At 40.6% G+C, this 19,065-nt stretch overlaps 1 protein-coding gene and 1 pseudogene across 4 annotated transcripts in view; one reads left to right on the top strand and one right to left on the bottom strand.

Moving 5' to 3' along the window:
- The window catches only part of SCML4 (Scm polycomb group protein like 4), a 113,046-nt gene that overhangs the window by 33,854 nt on the left and 60,127 nt on the right, over positions 1–19,065 (top strand). For 2 of the 4 annotated variants that reach the window (XM_029223631.1, XM_029223636.1), the window contains exon 2: positions 10,937–11,151. The exons of the other annotated variants lie outside the window; for them this stretch is intronic. In XM_029223631.1, the coding sequence (XP_029079464.1) occupies positions 10,996–11,151 (156 nt within the window). In that variant the 5' untranslated portion in view covers positions 10,937–10,995. The remainder of the gene's footprint in view (positions 1–10,936; positions 11,152–19,065) is intronic. 4 annotated transcript variants of the gene reach the window in all.
- Positions 7,540–7,812, bottom strand: LOC114895954 (annotated as a pseudogene).

Genomic DNA, 19,065 nt, shown 5'->3' with positions numbered 1-19,065 from the left:
GAAAGAAACATGGCCCTGGGCCTCCAGGGATGGACAGAAATCACTTACGTGCTTGCAATGAGAACTGTATAAACCATCATTTAATCAGTGCCTGCTGAAACTGGCAGCACAGGCAATAGGTGGTGAAGGAGTTGAGAGAAGGGAGAGATCAGTGTGTGGAGAAGGGAAGGTCCCTGAAGCAGGAGGGCTTAGGTCACCTTGGAGAGTGGTTGAATTTTAGATAGATGCCAAGGCACATCCTAATTGCTTGAAACTACCTCACATACAGAACTAAGCAGCCTGGGGAGCCGTGGGTATTAGGGTACGTACGAGGCTGCTGGCAAAAGAATGATGCTAGAGGGCTTTCCTGGTGGCGCAGTGGTTGAGAGTCCGTCTGCTGATGCAGGGGACACGGGTTCGTGCCCCGGTCTGGGAAGATCCCACATGCCGCGGAGTAGCTGGGCCCGTGAGCCATGGCCGCTGAGCCTGCGCGTCCGGAGCCTGTGCTCCGCAACAGGAGAGGCCACAACAGTGAGAGGCCCGCGTACCGAAGGAAAAAAAAAAAAAGAATGATGCTAGAGACTCTGGCTTATGGTGAATGCAACATGGTGCCCCCAGAACAAGAGAAAATAAGATTCTGGTTGTACTTTTTTTTTTTTAATTAATTTTTATTGGAGTACAGTTGCTTTACAATGTTGTGTCAGTTTCTGCTGTACAACAAAGTGAATCAGTTATATGTATACATATATCCCCTAGTTTTTAGATTTCCTTCCCGTTTAGGTGAGCACAAGAGCATTGATTAGAGTTCCCTGTGCTGTACCATAGATTCTCATTAGGTATCTATTTTATATATAGTAGTGTATATTTGTCCATCCCAATCTCCCAATTCATCCCACCCTCCCCTTCCCCCCATGTGTCCACACATCCGTCCTCTACGTCTGCCTTTCTATTCCTGCCCTGAAAATAGGTTTATCTGTACCATTTTTCTAGGTTCCACATATAAGCAATATTATACGATATTTTTTTTTCTCTTTCTGACTTACTTCACTCTGTATGACAGTCCCTATGTCTATCCACGTCTCTGCAGATGGCACTATTTTGTTCTTTTTTATGGCTGAGTAATATTTTATTCTATATATGTACCACATCTTCTTTATCCATTCCTCTGTTGATGGACATTTAGGTTGCTTCCATGCCCTGGCTATTGTAAATAGTGCTGCAATGAATATTGTGGTCATGTATCTTTTTGAATTATAGTTTTCTCCAGATATATGCCCAGTAGTGGGATTGCTGGGTCATATGGTAATTCTATTTTTAGTTTTTTGAGGAACTTCCATACTGTTGTCCATAGTGGCTGTACCAATTTACATTCCCACCAACAGTGTAGGAGGGTTCCCTTTTCTCCACATCCTCTCTAACATTTATTGTTTGTAGATTTTTTGATCATGGCCATTCTGACTAGTGTGAGGTGATACCTCGTTGTAGTTTTGATTTGCATTTCTCTAACAATTAGTGATGTTGAGCATTTTCATGTGTTTGTTGGTCATCTGTATGTCTTCTTTGGAGAAATGTCTATTTAGGCCTTCCACCTGTTTTTTCATTGGGTTGTTTGTTTCTTTTGATATTGAGCTGCATGAGCTGTTTGTATATTTTGGAGATTAATCCCTTCATTTGCAAATATTTTCTTCTATTCTGAGGGTTTTCTTCTGGTTGTACTTTTAAAATGACAGTGAGAGAGAGCATGACTGACACCAAGGTCAGAAACCCATCCCATGCAGTTAACAGAAGGAAATAATCCCGAGTCCATTAGGAGGCTAGAGAGCCTTGTACGTACCTCGTCTCAATGCTTTTAGAAACAACGGAAAGCCATTGGTCCTGCTTCCGGTCTGGCTGGCCCATCCCTTCTCCATGCACTGCCAAACATCCCTGAACGTACCTGCTCTATCACCAGCGCTGTGCGTTTAGCTTGCTCTGCCTGGAAAATCCTAGCTCTGATGTCACCTTTTTGTGCTTCTCCTGCCTCCACTCTTTCCAACCCTGTTAAAAGAAATGATTTCTTTTCTCCTTGATGTTCTCATAGCATTTCATAGGAAACCTTTGTTATACCATCTGCCTCACATATTATTATTGCCTCCTTACTTGTCTGCTTCTCCATAGTGCATATCTTAGGGAGATGTATTTTATTTATTCTTGTCTGTAATCCAAGTGCCTATGCACAATACTTGACACTCACTTCATATTCAACAGATATTTCTTGGATGTATTAATAAATGAAACAGTGAATGAATGCATGGATACATGAACACATGCCTCAGGATTGAATTAGGTGACTCAATGGCCCCATGGGACTGGTGTGTGCTTTGAATTTGGTAATTCCTTGTTCTTTACCTTGATGAAGTACCATTAGCCAGGATCTTGATTTATGTGTATTAGATCTGCAAGGCAAGCAGGTAAACTGTCATCCCCAAATTCATAGACCAGATCTTAGTTTCTCTTGGCTTCAGCTATAATATTTCTAGCCAAGCCTTTTTTTGATAAGAAGAGGGAGACTTTGAAAACCAGCAGCAAATCACTTGATTTAATACGTTGTCAGGATTTGACAACTTAAAGGTTATAACTTGGAGATTTAGAGACTTGAATGTTAGGTTGTTCTAAGGACAGAATCTTTTAATGTTTGCTAAAGCTCTTTGCTCTAAGATGGCTTCCAATTCCGAAGTGAACTGAGGCAGTCTGTATTTACTCAAGTCCACAACTGAAAGCAGAGAAATTCAGAGGTATCATATATACCTCGGGATTTTGACAGTTCTCAAATGATTTATATAGTTGGTTGTATCAAATTATGTGCCCATGGCTAGGATGTCCTTGGACAGCACTTGAGGTCTTTTGAAGGTCTTTGGAGATGAGTGGAAATCTTTGGGGGAAGGGCAGTAACCCAGCTGCCAACTGGGTGGAAGTGCCTGCAGGGAGGTGGTATCAAGGCCAGTAAACGCAGTGACCTGGTTCTCTCAGGAGCCCAGCAAAGCACCCCTGTCCACCATCTGTTTATGGACATTCTTAGCTCTGAAACAACTTTCTCTGTATTATTAGTTATAAAGTCTTTTGCCTTTTTGTTACAATTTATTTGAGATGTTAAAGCAGTGGCCAGTGAAGTTCTGTGGCTTAGGAGCCAAAACCATTAGAAAACAAGAAAATGAAAGGCCATCTAAAGAAGCACAAATTTCCAATAGAAACTTCCAGAGAGTGAGAGTTATTCACTCATTGTTTATTTTCCCTTTATACTATTTTTCTGCCTATGGTTTAAAAATTCAAATAATGCAAAATGGTACAAAGAAGAAAGCAAAATCATCTTTCCATATTTTTCTGCCCAGAGCAACTACCATCAGCCTTTCTGATGATTATCTTTCTCAGACTTCTTTCTATGCCTAAACGCATGCAGATTTATCTCTATCTGTATATGTAAAAGAGATATGAATAGAATCATACCATAAATGCTATTTTGCAATCTTTATAAATGCATGTATATAGGTATGTATGTATATACACACAAATTACAGAGTATTCCATTTTATGAATGTGAAATAATTTACTAAACGAAGGCTGCTTTGAGAGGGGCATTTTGATTGCTTTCAGTGTTTTACTATCATAAACAATGTTTGAAGAATATCCTTGGCCATCTATCTTTGTGTTCTTCCCAGATTATCTTCTTAGGATAAATCCTTAGGAGTGATATAGCTAGATTAGGAAGTGTGTGCACGTATAAAGCTTGTAAGTGATTTTCAGATTGTCCTCCAGAAAATTTAACCAATTTCTACTTCTACCAACAGTAAATGGGAATTTCCTCTACCCCCTTGCCAACATGGAGTATTATCAGGGTTATTCACATTTATCAATCTGATAAGTGTCAAATGATATCTCAATTTACTTTTTGGAAGGTTACCAGTGAAGTTTAGAATCTTTTCTTGTAACAATTGATCATTTATTTCTCTCCTCTCTCTTTCCTCCCTCCCTCCCTTCCTTCCTTCCTTTTCTTTCTTCTTTTTTTTTTCTTGCCTTCTCTAACACACCCCCTGCCTTTTGTGAGTTGTCTGTGTCCTTTGCCTATTTTTCTATTGGAGTGTTAATTTTTATTTTAATAATTTGAAGGAGTTCTTTGTATTAACCTTCTGTTGGTTCCATATGTAGCAAATAGTTTCCTCAGATTTTCATTTATTTTCAACCTTATGCATGATTGTACTTTTGCTGTATGAAAGCATTTGTGGTCATGTCCGTCAGTCTTTCCATGTCCACTTCCTGAGTTTTCCATCATACTTAGAAAGTCCATCCCCATCCCAAGAGTATAAAAATGTTGACTTATATTGTCTCCAGCACTTCTTAATATTTCTTTTATTTTTGTATATTTTAGCCTTAGATATCTCTAGGATTTATTTTGCTGACGTATAGTTAAAACTTCATTGATTTCTAAGTGCCAGTTGTCCACAAATTATTTATTGAGCTGTCTGCATTGATATGAAATGATCCTAAATTTCAAACAAATGGAAACTTAATATACGTTTAATTTCTGGACTAACTTTTCCATTAATCTGATCGCTTATTTCTGTACCATAATACTGCCATTGTTATAGTTTTATAACACATTTTAAGAACCAGAAGGGCAAGTCTGTCCTGCTGGCCTTTGTTTTGTCTTTCTTTTCTTAAAATCAGTTTGGATTTTTAATGAGATTACACTTAATTTATAGAATAATTTAGGTAAAAATTATATTCTTAAAATATCCATCTGTCCAATGATAGATTAATCTTTTAATTTAATAGGTAAAAATTATATTTTTAGGTAAATATAATTTAGGTAAAAATTATATTCTTAAAATATCCATCTGTCCAATGATAGATTAATCTTTTAATTTATTCATCTTATTTTTAAGGCATAAGTAGAATTTCAAAAACTATTATTTTCTTCATGTGACTCCTTCCACTTCTTATTAAGTCTATATAAAGAACAGAGAAGGGTCTGAAATTTTATCCTCTGCAAGCAGACAGGTTAGCCTACCCCGGTGTTATGGATGCTGGCAGAAGAAAGGTGACTGCTAGATCAGAGGCACAGCAGGTGGTATAATTTTCATGCTCCCATCTGCTTCTCTTGTCCAAGTTCCATTGTGGATGCTTTACATGCAGTAGTCGCAGCTGAGGAACTCTAAGCTTAGGGAACCCTAATGAGAACTCAGGGTAAGTTTCCTTGAGCTAATTGATGAAGAATGAGGGGACTAAGCCAGAGCAGGAGGAAAGAGCATTGTAGGCAAAGGCCCTGTGATGGGAGAAAGTGTGGCAACGATAAATATCTGGAAAAATGGCCACCATAGTGATTCCATTATCTTCTGGCTAATGGAGCTGAAGACAGCTAGCCTGTTTATTTTTCCTATTGTAAATGATCTGTTTGTTCTGCCTAAATGCTTATAGATTTTTCCCTTTGCTGCTGAGTGTATTTTTTTTAGGATTTTTTTTGTTGTTGTTCGTTCTTTTTTTTTTTTTTTTTGCGGTATGCGGGCCTCTCACTGCTGTGGCCTCTCCCGTTGCGGAGCACAGGCCCCGGACGCACAGGCTCAGCGGCCATGGCTCATGGGCCCAGCTGCTCTGCGGCATGTGGGATCCTCCCAGACTGGGGCACAAACCCGTGTCCCCTGCATCGGCAGGCAGACTCTCAACCACTGCGCCACCAGGGAAGCCCTGTTGTTGTTCATTCTTAAAGGAAGTTTCTTAAGACACAGAGAGGCTCTTTATGCTTGATGACAGCCTCTTAATATATCTTTGAGTATTTTACTTTGCTATTAGTTTTGACCTTTTCCTTAAATATTTGATAAATTGTGATTGTCTATCATCCGTAGTTTTGTTTTCCCTAAAAAATTTCCATCTGTTTTGTTTCCATTGCAGTCCAAGATTGGGACCTTTCTTTATTTTCAGTATTGATCTTTGCTATTTTTACTTTTTGTTGTTGTTGTTCATGTCTTAGTTTTGGAAAGGGAGACCTTGGGGACCCTCCAGTTTTGCCACCATCTTTTCCAAAGTGTCTGGATCTGTTTTTTTTTACCTGCAATAAATGTGTATTTATTTATAAATTTCAGACATGTGCTACACTGCAAAATTATGTGTTATAAAATGTACGCTTGGAACAACAGAAATTTTAAAAGATGAGATAAAGAGAAATACATAAAAAGGTTTTAATACTTTTCTCTCTAATGGATCATCTTGATCCCTTCCCCGGGCACATACAGCCCACTTTCAAGACACTACCCTAGAGATAAAGGCTGTCAAATGTGACGTCTATTTCCCCAGCCTTTCCTCAGTGCATGTACTAATGTATATATCTTATTTGTTAAAAACGATGAGGGCATACCAGTTCGACTGGCTTTCTCCATATAACACCACATGTTGGACAGCCTTCCTCTCATTACATAAATCAAGCTCATGATTACAGCTCCACAGTAACCCATAATCAGAAACAGTTATTTCTTTAATCAGACACTTATTAGACATTTAGAATCTCCTGATAGACATTTAGAATGCTCCTAATTGTTCATAAAGACAAAGAACACAACAAGGACCACCACTGTATGTTCACAGATTATTCATTTTTTTTAACCAAACATGTGACTAGAGTTGCATGGTTAATAGTCTGCTCACACCTAATAAGTTACTCGATTTGCCCAAGTGCCCTATGGAGTAGGCAGTATAGAGAATCCTTCTCATTCTGTGGATGGGGAAATGGAGGTTCCAAGAGACTACCTGATCTAACACAAAATAATAAGAGCCACTACGTTCTCTGTGTATCGTGCTAAGAACTTGACATAGATTATCTGATTTAATCTTCACAAAAGTCCTAGAGGATAGGTATTACTACTATCCCCATTTTAGAGATCAGGGAACTGAGGCTCTGAGAAGTCAGCAACTTACTAAAGGGCACACAGAGTAGTGGGTAGTGGAGTGAGGTCAGACTCTGAAGCCTGGGCATTTTGCCTGCCACTCACTCATTAGGGCTAGGGTGGGGTGGGATTGGAGGCCAGCACACCTACAGCCCTCTTCGAAATAAAGTACCAGCTACAGCTGCAGTCTGGGATGGCCTTGACACTCTGCCCTAGACCCTCCCTTGGTCACATCCTCATGAGCGGGGAGAACATTATACACAGCATTAGTAAAAAATATTTCAGGCAACGAATTCAAAACAACTGTATATCACAGGGAGCTCTGCTCAATATTATATAACAACCTAAATGGGAAAAGAATTTGAAAAAGAATAGATACATGTATATGTATAACTGAATCACTTTGCTGTACACCTGAAACTAACACAACATTGTTAATCAACTACACCCCAATATAAAAACAAAATCCAGAAAACCTGAAACGAAGTTAACAGAAAAATCCCCTAGTTCTTGAAACTTGTTCTCTCTCTGTTGAGTTAATCTCTTTCGCACCACCAATGTCAAAGGTTTCTGGCTTCTTCCTCCTGGTTGGGGCCAGCTTCCTCCCATAAGGGGCACCTGTCAGTGTCAGCCACGTGCCTCTCACGCATTACTCACATGTTACATAGACGTGGGCGGCCCAGTTGCCCCACTCGTGGGGAAAGGTGAGCACCCGGCCCCTGTGTTTTGCGCTACCATCCTCAGACCACTCCTCGGTGCCCAGGAACCTGTCCAGTACACTGTCGGGTACTGGCAACTTCTGGCTGGGAAAGGGGCTCTGGCCCCGACTGCGGCCTCCAGTCCCCGGCCGGCCCCGGGCCCCAGCCTCAGCCTCATCCTCGGAGCCACTGCTGCTGTACCCCACCTGGAGTGCCGCACTCATGGGGGACCCTCTCCACTACAGCACAGCCTGCCTGCCAGCGGTTGAACCACACCAGGAATTCCTCTGTGCAGGAAGTTGGATCTGTTATTGAAAGAATCATTTTGTAGATGCTTTCCTCCAACTCTGTAAAATTATTCCAAGAAGACATTTTGAGACTCCCCCATGGTTAAAATAGACTATTCAGTTTTTAACAGCTCTCTGTCCCATTACTTAAAATTGGATTTATTTTTGTGTTAAAATGGTATATATTTGTAACAAGGAATTGGGGAACAGCATCTTCCTGATTGATGGATGAAATACATAATCATTCAGGTATGGTGAATTGAGGAGACTGTGGGAAGACTCCCTATCTCCAAGTATCTCCCCAACCACTAACCAGTACTTCGTATTCCACTAAAAATACTTCACTGTTGTTCCATTAGCATGAAGTCCGTTGATCAGATTTAGTTATCTGGAAAGGTCCTTCATACTGCTGCGATGGGTGTACTTCTATAGAAGGGAGTGGAAAGTAGCATGAGTCCTGTTTTTTCCTCCCACCAGGGAGAGGGAAGTAGAACAAAAGAATCCAGTTTAAAAGATGACTATTTTTCCTAGGAAATTATTTCTGGCATATTAGAAATTTGGGGATACTTAAGTGTAATTTTGAGTGATATGAATTCTTAGGATAATGTGCTCATTAGTTTGCTACCCTTCCTTTACTCTTCAAAACCTGTTCAACAAGAAGAGTTTTGTGAGGGAGTGTCTCAGTTAGCAGAGTATCCCAGCTCACGAGGGAAGGAGTGCTGCTAATTGAACCTTTCAGGGGACTCGCATTTTCATGAGAGGAAAGAAATTCAGTACCTTCTCTGATTGTGGATTTGCTCGTGTTGACTTTTGATCTTGATGTTATTAAATACATTGCTGACCTCCTCACTAGACGAAAGTAGAAAGGTAGAGAAACTTGTCCTAGACGAGGAAAATTCCTGTTTCCAAAACCTGTAAAGATAAACTAATTATGAAGAAGCAGAAACTTGATCATGGTAGTTCAAAATGGGATTCAGATAAAGTTTCACATAGCAAAAATCTTACTGAATAATTTTTTGTGGTTTTTCAATGTTTTTAAAAGCCTCTCTTTTGAAAATGAATATTTGGGTATTTGTTGGCACTGTGGAGCAGAGATACTAAGTCTAGAAATAGTCTAATGTTTACATATTTGTTTACATATGGGTTTATCTGCATTGATCTTAATTCCTTGACTCTAAGATGTCTTTAAGTATATCACACGTCATTATTTCATATACCACTAAGAAAGAAAAAATGTTCCCTATGGAATTCTGACACGCTTACAGTGCTTTAGGGTGCATCCTGATTTCAAAGATGTTAATATGTGAAAAAATATGCATCATAGAATTGATGAGATATGGTATTTTTCTTAAACTGACAAAAACAGGGAAAATTGATATCCTTAATCACTTGTCCATCTATCTGAAATATTTAACAATACAGTCAATAGGTAAATTTATGCTTTAAAATTCTATTTACTAGGTATGATATTTCTAAGAAAAATCAAGACATTGATAGAATACCATTAATATTCAGAGAATTAACAAAGTGACCTTACATCTATAGATGATACACCCCAGATTTCCCCTGTCATGTTTTTTTAATATTTATTTTATTTTTAATATTTATTTATTTATTTTTATTTTTGGCTGTGTCGGGTCTTAGTTGTGGCATGCAGATCTTTCGTTGCAGCGCATGAAGACTTCTCTCTAGTTGTGGCGTGCAGGCTCAGTAGTTGCGGTGCCCGGGCTTAGTTGCCCCGTGGCATGTGGGATCTTAGTTCCCCGACCAGGGATCAAACCAGCGTCCCCTGCATTGGAAGGCAGATTCTTAACCACTGGGCCACGAGGGGAGTCTCTTCCTTGTCATGTTTTTAAGAATTCCCACTATTTGATATTTTCATTCCTGAGTAAAGCAATCTGGTCCCTGCAGTGCTGCCCAGACCAGGGTGTAGGGATTGCTTCTATTGTCTTTTCCAATTCTTTCAGCAGCCTTTTGAGAAAGAGCCTCTCATTTCCACTATTAGGTATCACAAATGCTCAGAAATGAATTTTATCACCTAAAATCACCCCTGAATTAAAGTCTAAAGTTCTGTCCCACTTGTCACTTTCCTGAACATTCCAGGAAATGTGATCCTTGAGCTCATGATTCAGCTGCGTTCTCTAGGTTGAGGTTGATCAACTACCTCTTGCTGCAAGATTTAGCCAACTTTACTTGAGAAGCTTATTATAAGTATTTTTAATGCTAAGCATATTATAGTACGAGGGGGAAAGGATTTGTATGTGGTGAACAATTACCCATAGTCCCACTATCTTTACCATTGGCAGCATTTTCGCACGTTTCCTTCTAGTTTTTCACCACAAATTTTTGCAGAGTTGAAATAACTTTTATGTGCAATTTGTGTGATGCTTTTTCACTCAACCTCATGTTATTAAAAAGAGTATTGTTAAAGGCTTGTAACTAGTTGACTGTTTTATTCTGTAGATATATTAACCATTCCCCTATTGCTTGTTATCGGGCTCTATCCATTTTATTTTTGCAGTTCTGAATCATGTCAAAATGAACATCTCTGTATGCAAATCTCTGTCCACATTTTGATAGGAGACATAATCAACATTAATCCAATTGATTTGTACTGTTAAATTTCTTTCATGGGAAAAAAAGGGTCATAACAATCTGTCACCCAACCAAAGGGTAGGAGTGAATGTGAGAAAATGGTTGTGTTTATTCAATACTGTTATTATTTCAGCTCAGAGTTGAACTGAGACACGTAGGTAAAGTTGTCTCCTTGCTGATGACACCATCAGTTGTGCTTGTTGCTGGGAAGCTGTTGTCCTCTTCACCTAGCCAGTATCTTCCCTACTTCACTATAGTCCCATGGAAATTCACCATCCTTGAAATTATACCAGGAGCCCAACAGCACTTTAAAAGCTCCTACTGGTGCCTGGCTCTCTCATATTTGGTTTTCCCCTCTCTTAAGGGGTAGGTATGGCCAAAATCGCCAAACCGGATCCATGTTTGCCTTGCAAACCAAACAAACTCTTCTGTTTTTGTTTTGCTTTGTGTCTGGACTAATTCTTAGCACCTCTTCTGCCTGTGAGCGATTTGTCACTTCCTTCTGTAAGACTGGCACCAGCAGAAATGCAGTCTCAGAGGATCCCGGGGAGAAAGCGAGGCCGACCCCCACTTCACTCAACACCTATGAAGATGGCAGTTCATAACCTTTATTCTGCTTCAGCTGGTTCTTTACCAGCAGTGAAGATCCCAAAGAAAAGAGGGCGGAAACCCGGGTACAAGGTATGGCTCCATCATCTCCTTTCTCCAAAGTGCAACTGGGCTGGGCCATGGCGCTTGGGCAGAACTCCAGTGCAAAATGTGATGAGAGGTTGGAAACTGGGTAAAGACAGGGTGAGAAATAAGTTTCTCTCAATGAAGCATGTGACAGACGAGGCTTCATTGTTGCAACATGGCACACAATACATGCTGTCGCTGTCATGTGCATTTTTACAAGTGGAGAAAGCAAATTACACCAGATGGGGAAAGTTGTAAGGCGAGCAGATTTTAGGGTCATAGCTAAACACACATTATTAAGCCTCGCATCTCAATGAACATTTCAGACACTGAACTTTCCCCTGACTGTTCTTACGAGGGCGGCTCTGGAAGCCACTTTCCAGAACTCATTTGTCATGAATTTCAGTAGAAGCAGATGATGTCCCTGAGACATTTAAATTAATAATGCGAGCAAGCTAGTGTCAAAGGTCGTGAAGAGTTTTCCCTAATAGAGCCTCAATAAGGGGACTCATCATGAAAATTCAGGGTGTTAATTCATAGTTTCCTGCTTACAAAAGGCGCTGACATCAAGATTGGCTACAAGGAGACATATCAGGCAAAATGAAAATCCTGTTACTCTTTCAAGAATTAATGATTTGGCGAGGCTGTGGGGTGGAGAATAAATTCTCTGATGTAACTGAAATCACATAAAACAACCCAAACCCGAGGGAGAGCTTCTCCTCTAAGATGTTTTTGAAGAGTCTGCTAGAGAAGAAAGATCATTGAGTTGTTTTCCATGAGCCTTTCGGGCATTAGAAAATGAGCTTCAGAAGTTTTCCTTCGTCTATTTTTCTAGAAGTAAAGAGCTTATGTTTCCATCTTGAGATCTGAATACGCAAACCAAAATGCAAATTGGCAATTAACTCCCATATATTTAGGAAAATGTATGGAAATTATTTCATGTCAGCAGAAAGACAAAGCTTCCGGAAGAATTGGTAATGAATTCAGCCTCTATCCCTTTGGTTCTCCACAGTTCTTCCAACTGCTGGAAAATAGACACAATAGGTAGGGGGAAGGTGACTTAAAGTTATTTGGGGGTCACTGGTTTTAGTAAAAGAAGCTTTTACTCAGCCAGCTCTTGAAGCAAAGGCTTCTGTCACTGGTTATTTTTTTAACAAAGAGAGCTTCCTTTTTCTCATGGGTGCACCGGTTTCAGAATTGTGTCTCTGAAGCTGGCCCAGGGCAGGTCTCTCTGCTCAGCTACCTGTGCAGTTGCTGGGGTCTGGGAATTGCATCTGGAAGGCTGGAGCAGGGCAGCCCTTCTGTTTATAGAGCCAGGGAGTGAATCCAGGATCTAAAGAAACACACTGAAAAATTTTCTCTCCTATTTGGCCTTTCTCCTGCTCCCCTGGGAGCTGTGACCCAAGAAAGAAAATTACCGACAGACACAGCATTTCTGGGGCCAGGAAAAATGGAAATTCACTCTGTGGAATGAACCCAACTTTGCAATTTTCCTGTCTCCTGAAAAAGGCAGTTTTCAGTTCTCCTAACACTCAGAGACAGCTCAAGGCAGGAAGAAAGCTTTGGAGACGGTTAGCTGACATACGGGCCCTGCACATGGCAGGTGGATCGTATTCCCATGCCTCACAGGGTGTCTTTTCTGGGGACAACAGGCCACAGCTCTTCTTTCAGTCCACCTCCCATATATTTGAGGAAATTGTGGGAATTATTTCATGCCAGCAGCTCCCCAAGCCATGGGCTTTGTGTTCGAGAAAAACGGCTCCAAACTGGGTGCCAGCCTGTATGCAGTCCCAACGCGCTCGTGGTGACAGGAGCAAACGGTCTAAAGTCTTCAGAAAGCTAAAATGATTCCACCTAAAGGATCAAACTTTATTCTTTTTTTTTTTTTTTTTGGCTGTATTGGGTCTTTGTTGCTGCGCATAGGCTTTCTGTAGTTGCAGCGAGCAGGGGCTACTCTTAGTTGCGGTGCATAGGCTTCTCATTGTGGTGGCTTCTCTTGTTGTGGAGCACAGGCTTTAGGCACGCGGGCTTCAGTCGTTGTGGCACGCAGGCTCAGTAGTTGTGGCGCACAGGCTTAGTTGCTCCGTGGCATGTGGGATCTTCCCGGACCAGGGCTCGAACCCGTGTCCCCTGCATTGGAAGGCGGATTCTTAACCACTGCGCCACCAGTAAAGCCCCAGGATTGTCCTTTATTCTGAAATATCTGCTTCCTGCTATTTTTGTGTTAAAGTTTATTAAGTGTCCTATATTGTGAGGGTTTGGTAATCTTAAAAAAATGTCCTTACTTGGCAAAGTAAAGTTAACAATGTATTAAGTCTCTCCAGTTTTAGTTTGACAATTTCTTAGACCCCGAAGCCCCATTTTACCAGTAATGAAATGGTTTTAATTGTGGAGATGCCAGCAAGGAAAGTGTACAGTTTGATTCCATTTACCAAATGGCCACTCATTTGGCAATTTTAACTACCTGGGACACAGCTGGGGAGCCAGAGTTGTTAACAAAAAATCCTGAGCAAGTGAAATAAGATATTACTTGGTCTACCCTTAAAGATCTTGTATTTTATTACTAAGAAAATGCTTCCAAACCCTTCCTCAGTGTCTGTTTACCTTTATTGTAGATGCATTTCTTACAAGCTTGATTATTGCAGTTTAATAGCCTTTGATTTGAAGGGGAAGATATTTTGGGGAGAAGATTGCACACACAGCTGGATACTGAAAGTATAATTATATGATATCATGTTAATAATTTAGAACAATAAAATATACAATAATATTATCAGTTATAAAATTATAACACTATAACTTTATGTCAGCACATTATTATATTTATATTAACAATATTATCTTAATAAAATGATAAGTATTGAGCCAGGAGATTCTGAGGATGCCTCGTTGTACCAACTGTATCATAGGTTTGTGTTGGTTGACATTTGTCTCTTCTTACCTGGTGCTGTCCCAAGCTGCTCTGTCAATCACCTCTGTGTCCCTGCACGTGTGGAAACTCTCTCTGGTCCAAGTATGGGTATAAGCCTCTCCCTTTAAGACCCAAGCACAGCTAACACAGGCTGTGATATTTAACCTCTTCTCTGAGTCTTGAGAGTAACATGAGCAAATTATAGACAGAAAAGGAAGGGTTTAACTGGCATTCAGATGTGAGTGCTACAGAGTTCATGGGTCATTCCTCCTCCCAGGGCCCATCTGACCATGTCTCTTGGCCCCGGCCTGCAGCCACTTTGCTGGGGCATGCTTGCTGCTGTGAGTATCATTTTATGGCCTTGCTGCCCCCTTCTCACCCCAGTCAAAAGAAGGAAAAACCCCTTAACGTCATATTTTCTCCAAAGAGCCATACTCTGTCATGAAAACAGCTTTCTTCATTATAAAACAACATTTACATCTCAGTTTGAAGAATTTGTTGTTGATTTAGGTCCTCAGTTCAGAGACTCTCCAAGGTCAACAGGTGGGTTTTCCTTACATTTCATGATGAAGGAGACCATGGAAGTCTTTTTAAAAAGATAAAGAGAGAGGGTCTGCACCAGGGATAAACCCTAACTTGCATTCAGTAGACATAGCTGATTATAATGGCTCCAAATAGCGGGATTTTCAGCTTCTGTGTCTTTATGATTTAAGCAGGAAGAAAAAAGTGCCGGTTTTTTAAGATAGCCATTTGTCCCCAGTACACAATAATAATAAATAATACTAATAGCAATAATAGTCATAAGTAACACTTACTGAGCACTTCTACATTTGAGTCTCTGGGCCTAAGCACTTTATATATATATTTCTTATAGATCCTTGATAATTTCATAGTGAGAGAAGTCAGAAAAACTGCAGGAATTAGGCATGAATTAACCATGCCCCGCAGCCTGAGGCCACATACTGTCCGGCCAGCAGCCCTCTCCACCTCAGCAATCTCTTTGCATTACTGTTCAGAATAGTATTTGTGTTTCCTGATTCAAAAAAGAGTAGATTACTTTCTGTCTGCTCTGTTTAACTAGCTAAGAAAAGTGTAACATGCTCTAGAAAGAATATCATCCCTGAAATATTAAAAACAAATAGTTTATATGTTCTAAAATGTTAATAATTGTATCATTCAGCATACAAATTCAGCTGCTGTAGCAAAGGCCAAAGAACAGTGGCTTAAAGAAGATAGAAACTAATTTCTCTCTCATGTTACTGTCTGGGAAGGCCATGTGGGGCTGATTCGATGACTCCACCGTGTGGAGGACCCAGGCTCCTTTTATATTGTTGCTCTGCTATCTTAAGACACAGTCTCTACCTCATGCTCTGAGGTGGCTCCTCCAGGTCCCACCATCCCACTACTTTGGCCAGCAGAATGGGGACAGAGGTGGTGGAGGGCACGTTGTTCCCCTTTAAGGGTGAAACCTTCAGAGTTGTACACACCCTCACACTTGCAACTCACTGGCCAGGAAGTGAGTCACTTGGCCACACTTAGCTCCACAGGAGGCGGGAAAATGTAGTGCTGAGCGACCACGTGATAAGCTGAAATCCAGGGATTCCATTAGTAAATGAAGAAAGGAGCATGGATATTTGGGAAGAGCCAGCAATTTCTGCTAACTATTGAAAGGACGGTCTTCCGTTAACTGGTAAATTCACTTTATAAAGAAAGTAATTTTCTAAAGAGCAAGAGTAAATGCAGCATTTTGTTTTGTTCCTCCTTTCTTATTGTCATCCTTTTCCCCCCCGAAAAAGTATGTGTTCTTGGCACTGTGTAACAAGGACGTCAAGTTAACAAAAATCTCAATTAAGAGAATGTTCAAACTTGAGTAGAAAGGGTTTGTTTGTTTGTTCCAACATTTGTTTAAAGCCTCTTTCTAAAGTGTGTTTTCATTATAACTGTTGAATTGGCTTCAGTGCGTCTTTGATTATCCAGATCTTGTATTGCCTTAAGAGTCATAGTTAGGAACACTAACGGCAGCCTAATAGTGTGGAAGGGAAGAATCGACATCTAACCTTTCCTGTGCCTATTTTCAAGGTCCCCCTCTTGCTGATGGTGCATATGAAGTACCACCTGTGGCCCGTGAGGGAAATGACTACAAAGGCACTAGGCAGGAGCCATTCCCTTGGGCTGAACGGTGTGCAGCGTCTAGGGAGGGGACGGTGTCTCCTGGGGTTTTCTGTGACCCTCCTGCCCTCAGCCCAGGGCTGGAGCAATAGTCAGGGGTGAGGCTAAGCAGTGTATCTGGGGCAGCGGTATCTGGTGAATGTTTCCTGACCAGCATTCTGAGTGTAACTCAGACATGAATGTTAGTTGGTATTTTCACTTATGTTAAGGAGTGAGAGAAATGTAAACAGTGAAGTTGTATGTTGGAATTTCACTCATTTGTCAAGGATGTGGTTGACTTCTTTGCTGAATTGGATAATAGTTTGTGAAAACAAAAAATATTTGTTTTTTCATTCTATTCACTGTGTAATGGCTACAGACAAGACACACTTTTAAGTTTAATTTGCATTTTTAATATTTTCTCCATTGCTGTCTTAAGCCTATAAGTCAACACAACAGTAAATCCAGCCCTATTTGTAGCATTTGCCAATTTCCAAGGTGTAAATATTCCCAACATGGCCAGTTTCAAGGCACCAATGTGACTTTCCTGAACGTGGAGTTGGTAAAAGATGTGCTGTAGTATCACTCTTGTACTCTATTTCCACACAGATGCAACAGTAAAATAATTAGAAAGTGATGAGTTTTGAGTATCTATTACCTTTGTTCTTAATATATTTTAAAAATTAATACTCTGTACGTGTATGCACTTTAATTTTTAATAATTGCTGTGTTTAACAAACAACTTGCAATATTCCTGAAAATTTAACAATCACCTCTTGTGAACCAATAGAAGCTGCTCCACCTCCCCGCTGCTCTGAGCTCTGCTATGCGCAGGATGCCTGTGAGTGTATGTTCCATATCCCCACTCTCATCTTCAGGGCTGACCCCACGCCTGCTGGTGCATAGAACTTGGCTCCCTCACCAGTTTCTGTAAGAAACTCCATCACAGCAAGCATTCCTTGAAATGTGTGGTCTCTACTAAAGATGGTTGGAGTCACAGGGCAGCATCGACATTCATTAAATACTTCACATGGATGGATCTGTTTTTCTGCATCCCACTTTATCCAATGATGGTTATTTTTGTTTTCCTTTTTCTTCCTTCTCTCTCCTCGTACTCACGGAGTACGGGCTTCACGGCTTCCCTGTCTCCTCTCTCAGCCGCCCTCTGTCAGGAGGAAATTAACCCATTCTTCTCAGCCCCACCCAGGCAGGATGGTAGCACCACCTCTGCCTCCATGCACACTAACCCTAGGGCGGGGAACTGTCTCTTCTGGGGTTTTCTGTGACCTTCCCCGCCCTCCTGCCCTCACCCCAGGGCTGGAGCAATGGTCAGGGGTGAGGCTAAGCAGTAGGCCTGGGGCAGTGGTATCTGGTGAATGTTTCCTGACCAGCATTCTGAGTGTAACTCAGATATAGATGTTAATTGGTATTTTCACTTATGCTAAGGAGTAAGAGAAATGTAAACAAGGCCAAAGGATACTGGCTCCTCCATCCCTCGCATGTTTAATCTCCCCCAAGGGAAAGGAGAAAAAGGTGTGGGTAAACCCAGAAACAGGCTGACTCCTCGGAATGGAATTAGGCCATTGGCCACAAACTTCTTGTTGTTGGAGCTGATTTGCATTTCCAACAGGCAAGGTTTTTAGACTAAAGTCTAACGTTAAATACGGTGAGGTATTCAATTTTCCCTAACGCTGCTCCCTGAATCTCCACAGAACCATGAGGGAGTTTTCTGTGAAGAGAGTGAGCCTAAAGGAGGAGTGTGCCCCCAAGGAAAGCTATGGGCAGGGACGTGGACAAAGCTATCCTCGAATGGTGTGGGAGAGGAAGGAAGGGAGAGAAAACATGATTTTTAAAAACTAGAATCTGGTACATCAGTTTCCTAGGGCTGCTGTAACACAATACAACAAACTGGGTGGCTTAAACAGTGCAAATTTTTTTTAAATTTTATTGAAATATAGTTGATTTACAATGTTGTATTAATTTCATGTTAGATATACATATATATCACTTAATATATATATACATGTTAGATATATGTATTACTAATATATATGTATTACTGAATATGTATATTCTTTTTCAGATTCTTTTCCATTATAGGTTATTATAAGATATGGACTATAGTTCCCTGTACTATATAGTAGGTCCTTGTTGTTAATCTATTTTATATATAGTAGTGTGTATCTGTTAATTCCAAACTCCTAATTTATCCCCCCCCCCTTTCTCCTTTGGTAACCATAAGTTTATTTTCATGTCTGTGAGTCTACTTCTTTTTTGTGAATAAGTTCATTTGTATCATTTTTTTAGATTCCACATATAAGTGATACCATATGATGTTTGTCTTTGTCTGATTTACTTCACTTAGTATAATAACCTTTAGGTCCATCCATGTTGCTGCAAAAGGCATTATTTCATTCTTTTTTATGGCTGGGTAATATTCTATTGTGTATATATACCACGACTTCTTTATCTATTCATCTGTCGATGGAACAACAGAAATTTATTGTCTCACAGTTCTGCAGTCTGGAAATCTGAGATCAAGACCAGCCAGGTTGGTTCCTTCTGAGGGCTGGGAGGGAGGATCTGTTGTTGCAGGCCTCTCTCCTAGCTTTGGGGGGCCTCCGGTGTTCTTTGGATTGTGGATGGCATTCTCCCTGCGTCTTCACATTGTCTTCCCTCTGGACATGTTTGTCTGTGTGTCCAAATTTCCCCTTTCTATAAGGACACAGTCATATTGGATCAGGGCCCACTCTAATGAACTTATCTTAACTTGATCATCTGCAAAGACCCTATTTCTCAATAAGGTCACATTCACAGGTACTGGGGGTTAGGACTTCAACACCTTTTGGTGGGGAGACACA

Source organism: Monodon monoceros, unplaced genomic scaffold (genome assembly GCF_005190385.1).
Source record: "Monodon monoceros isolate NGI ecotype Baffin Bay Population unplaced genomic scaffold, NGI_Narwhal_1 Super_Scaffold_15, whole genome shotgun sequence".
Taxonomy (NCBI): Eukaryota; Metazoa; Chordata; class Mammalia; order Artiodactyla; family Monodontidae; genus Monodon; species Monodon monoceros.
This window is presented reverse-complemented; position numbering and strand designations above follow the sequence as displayed.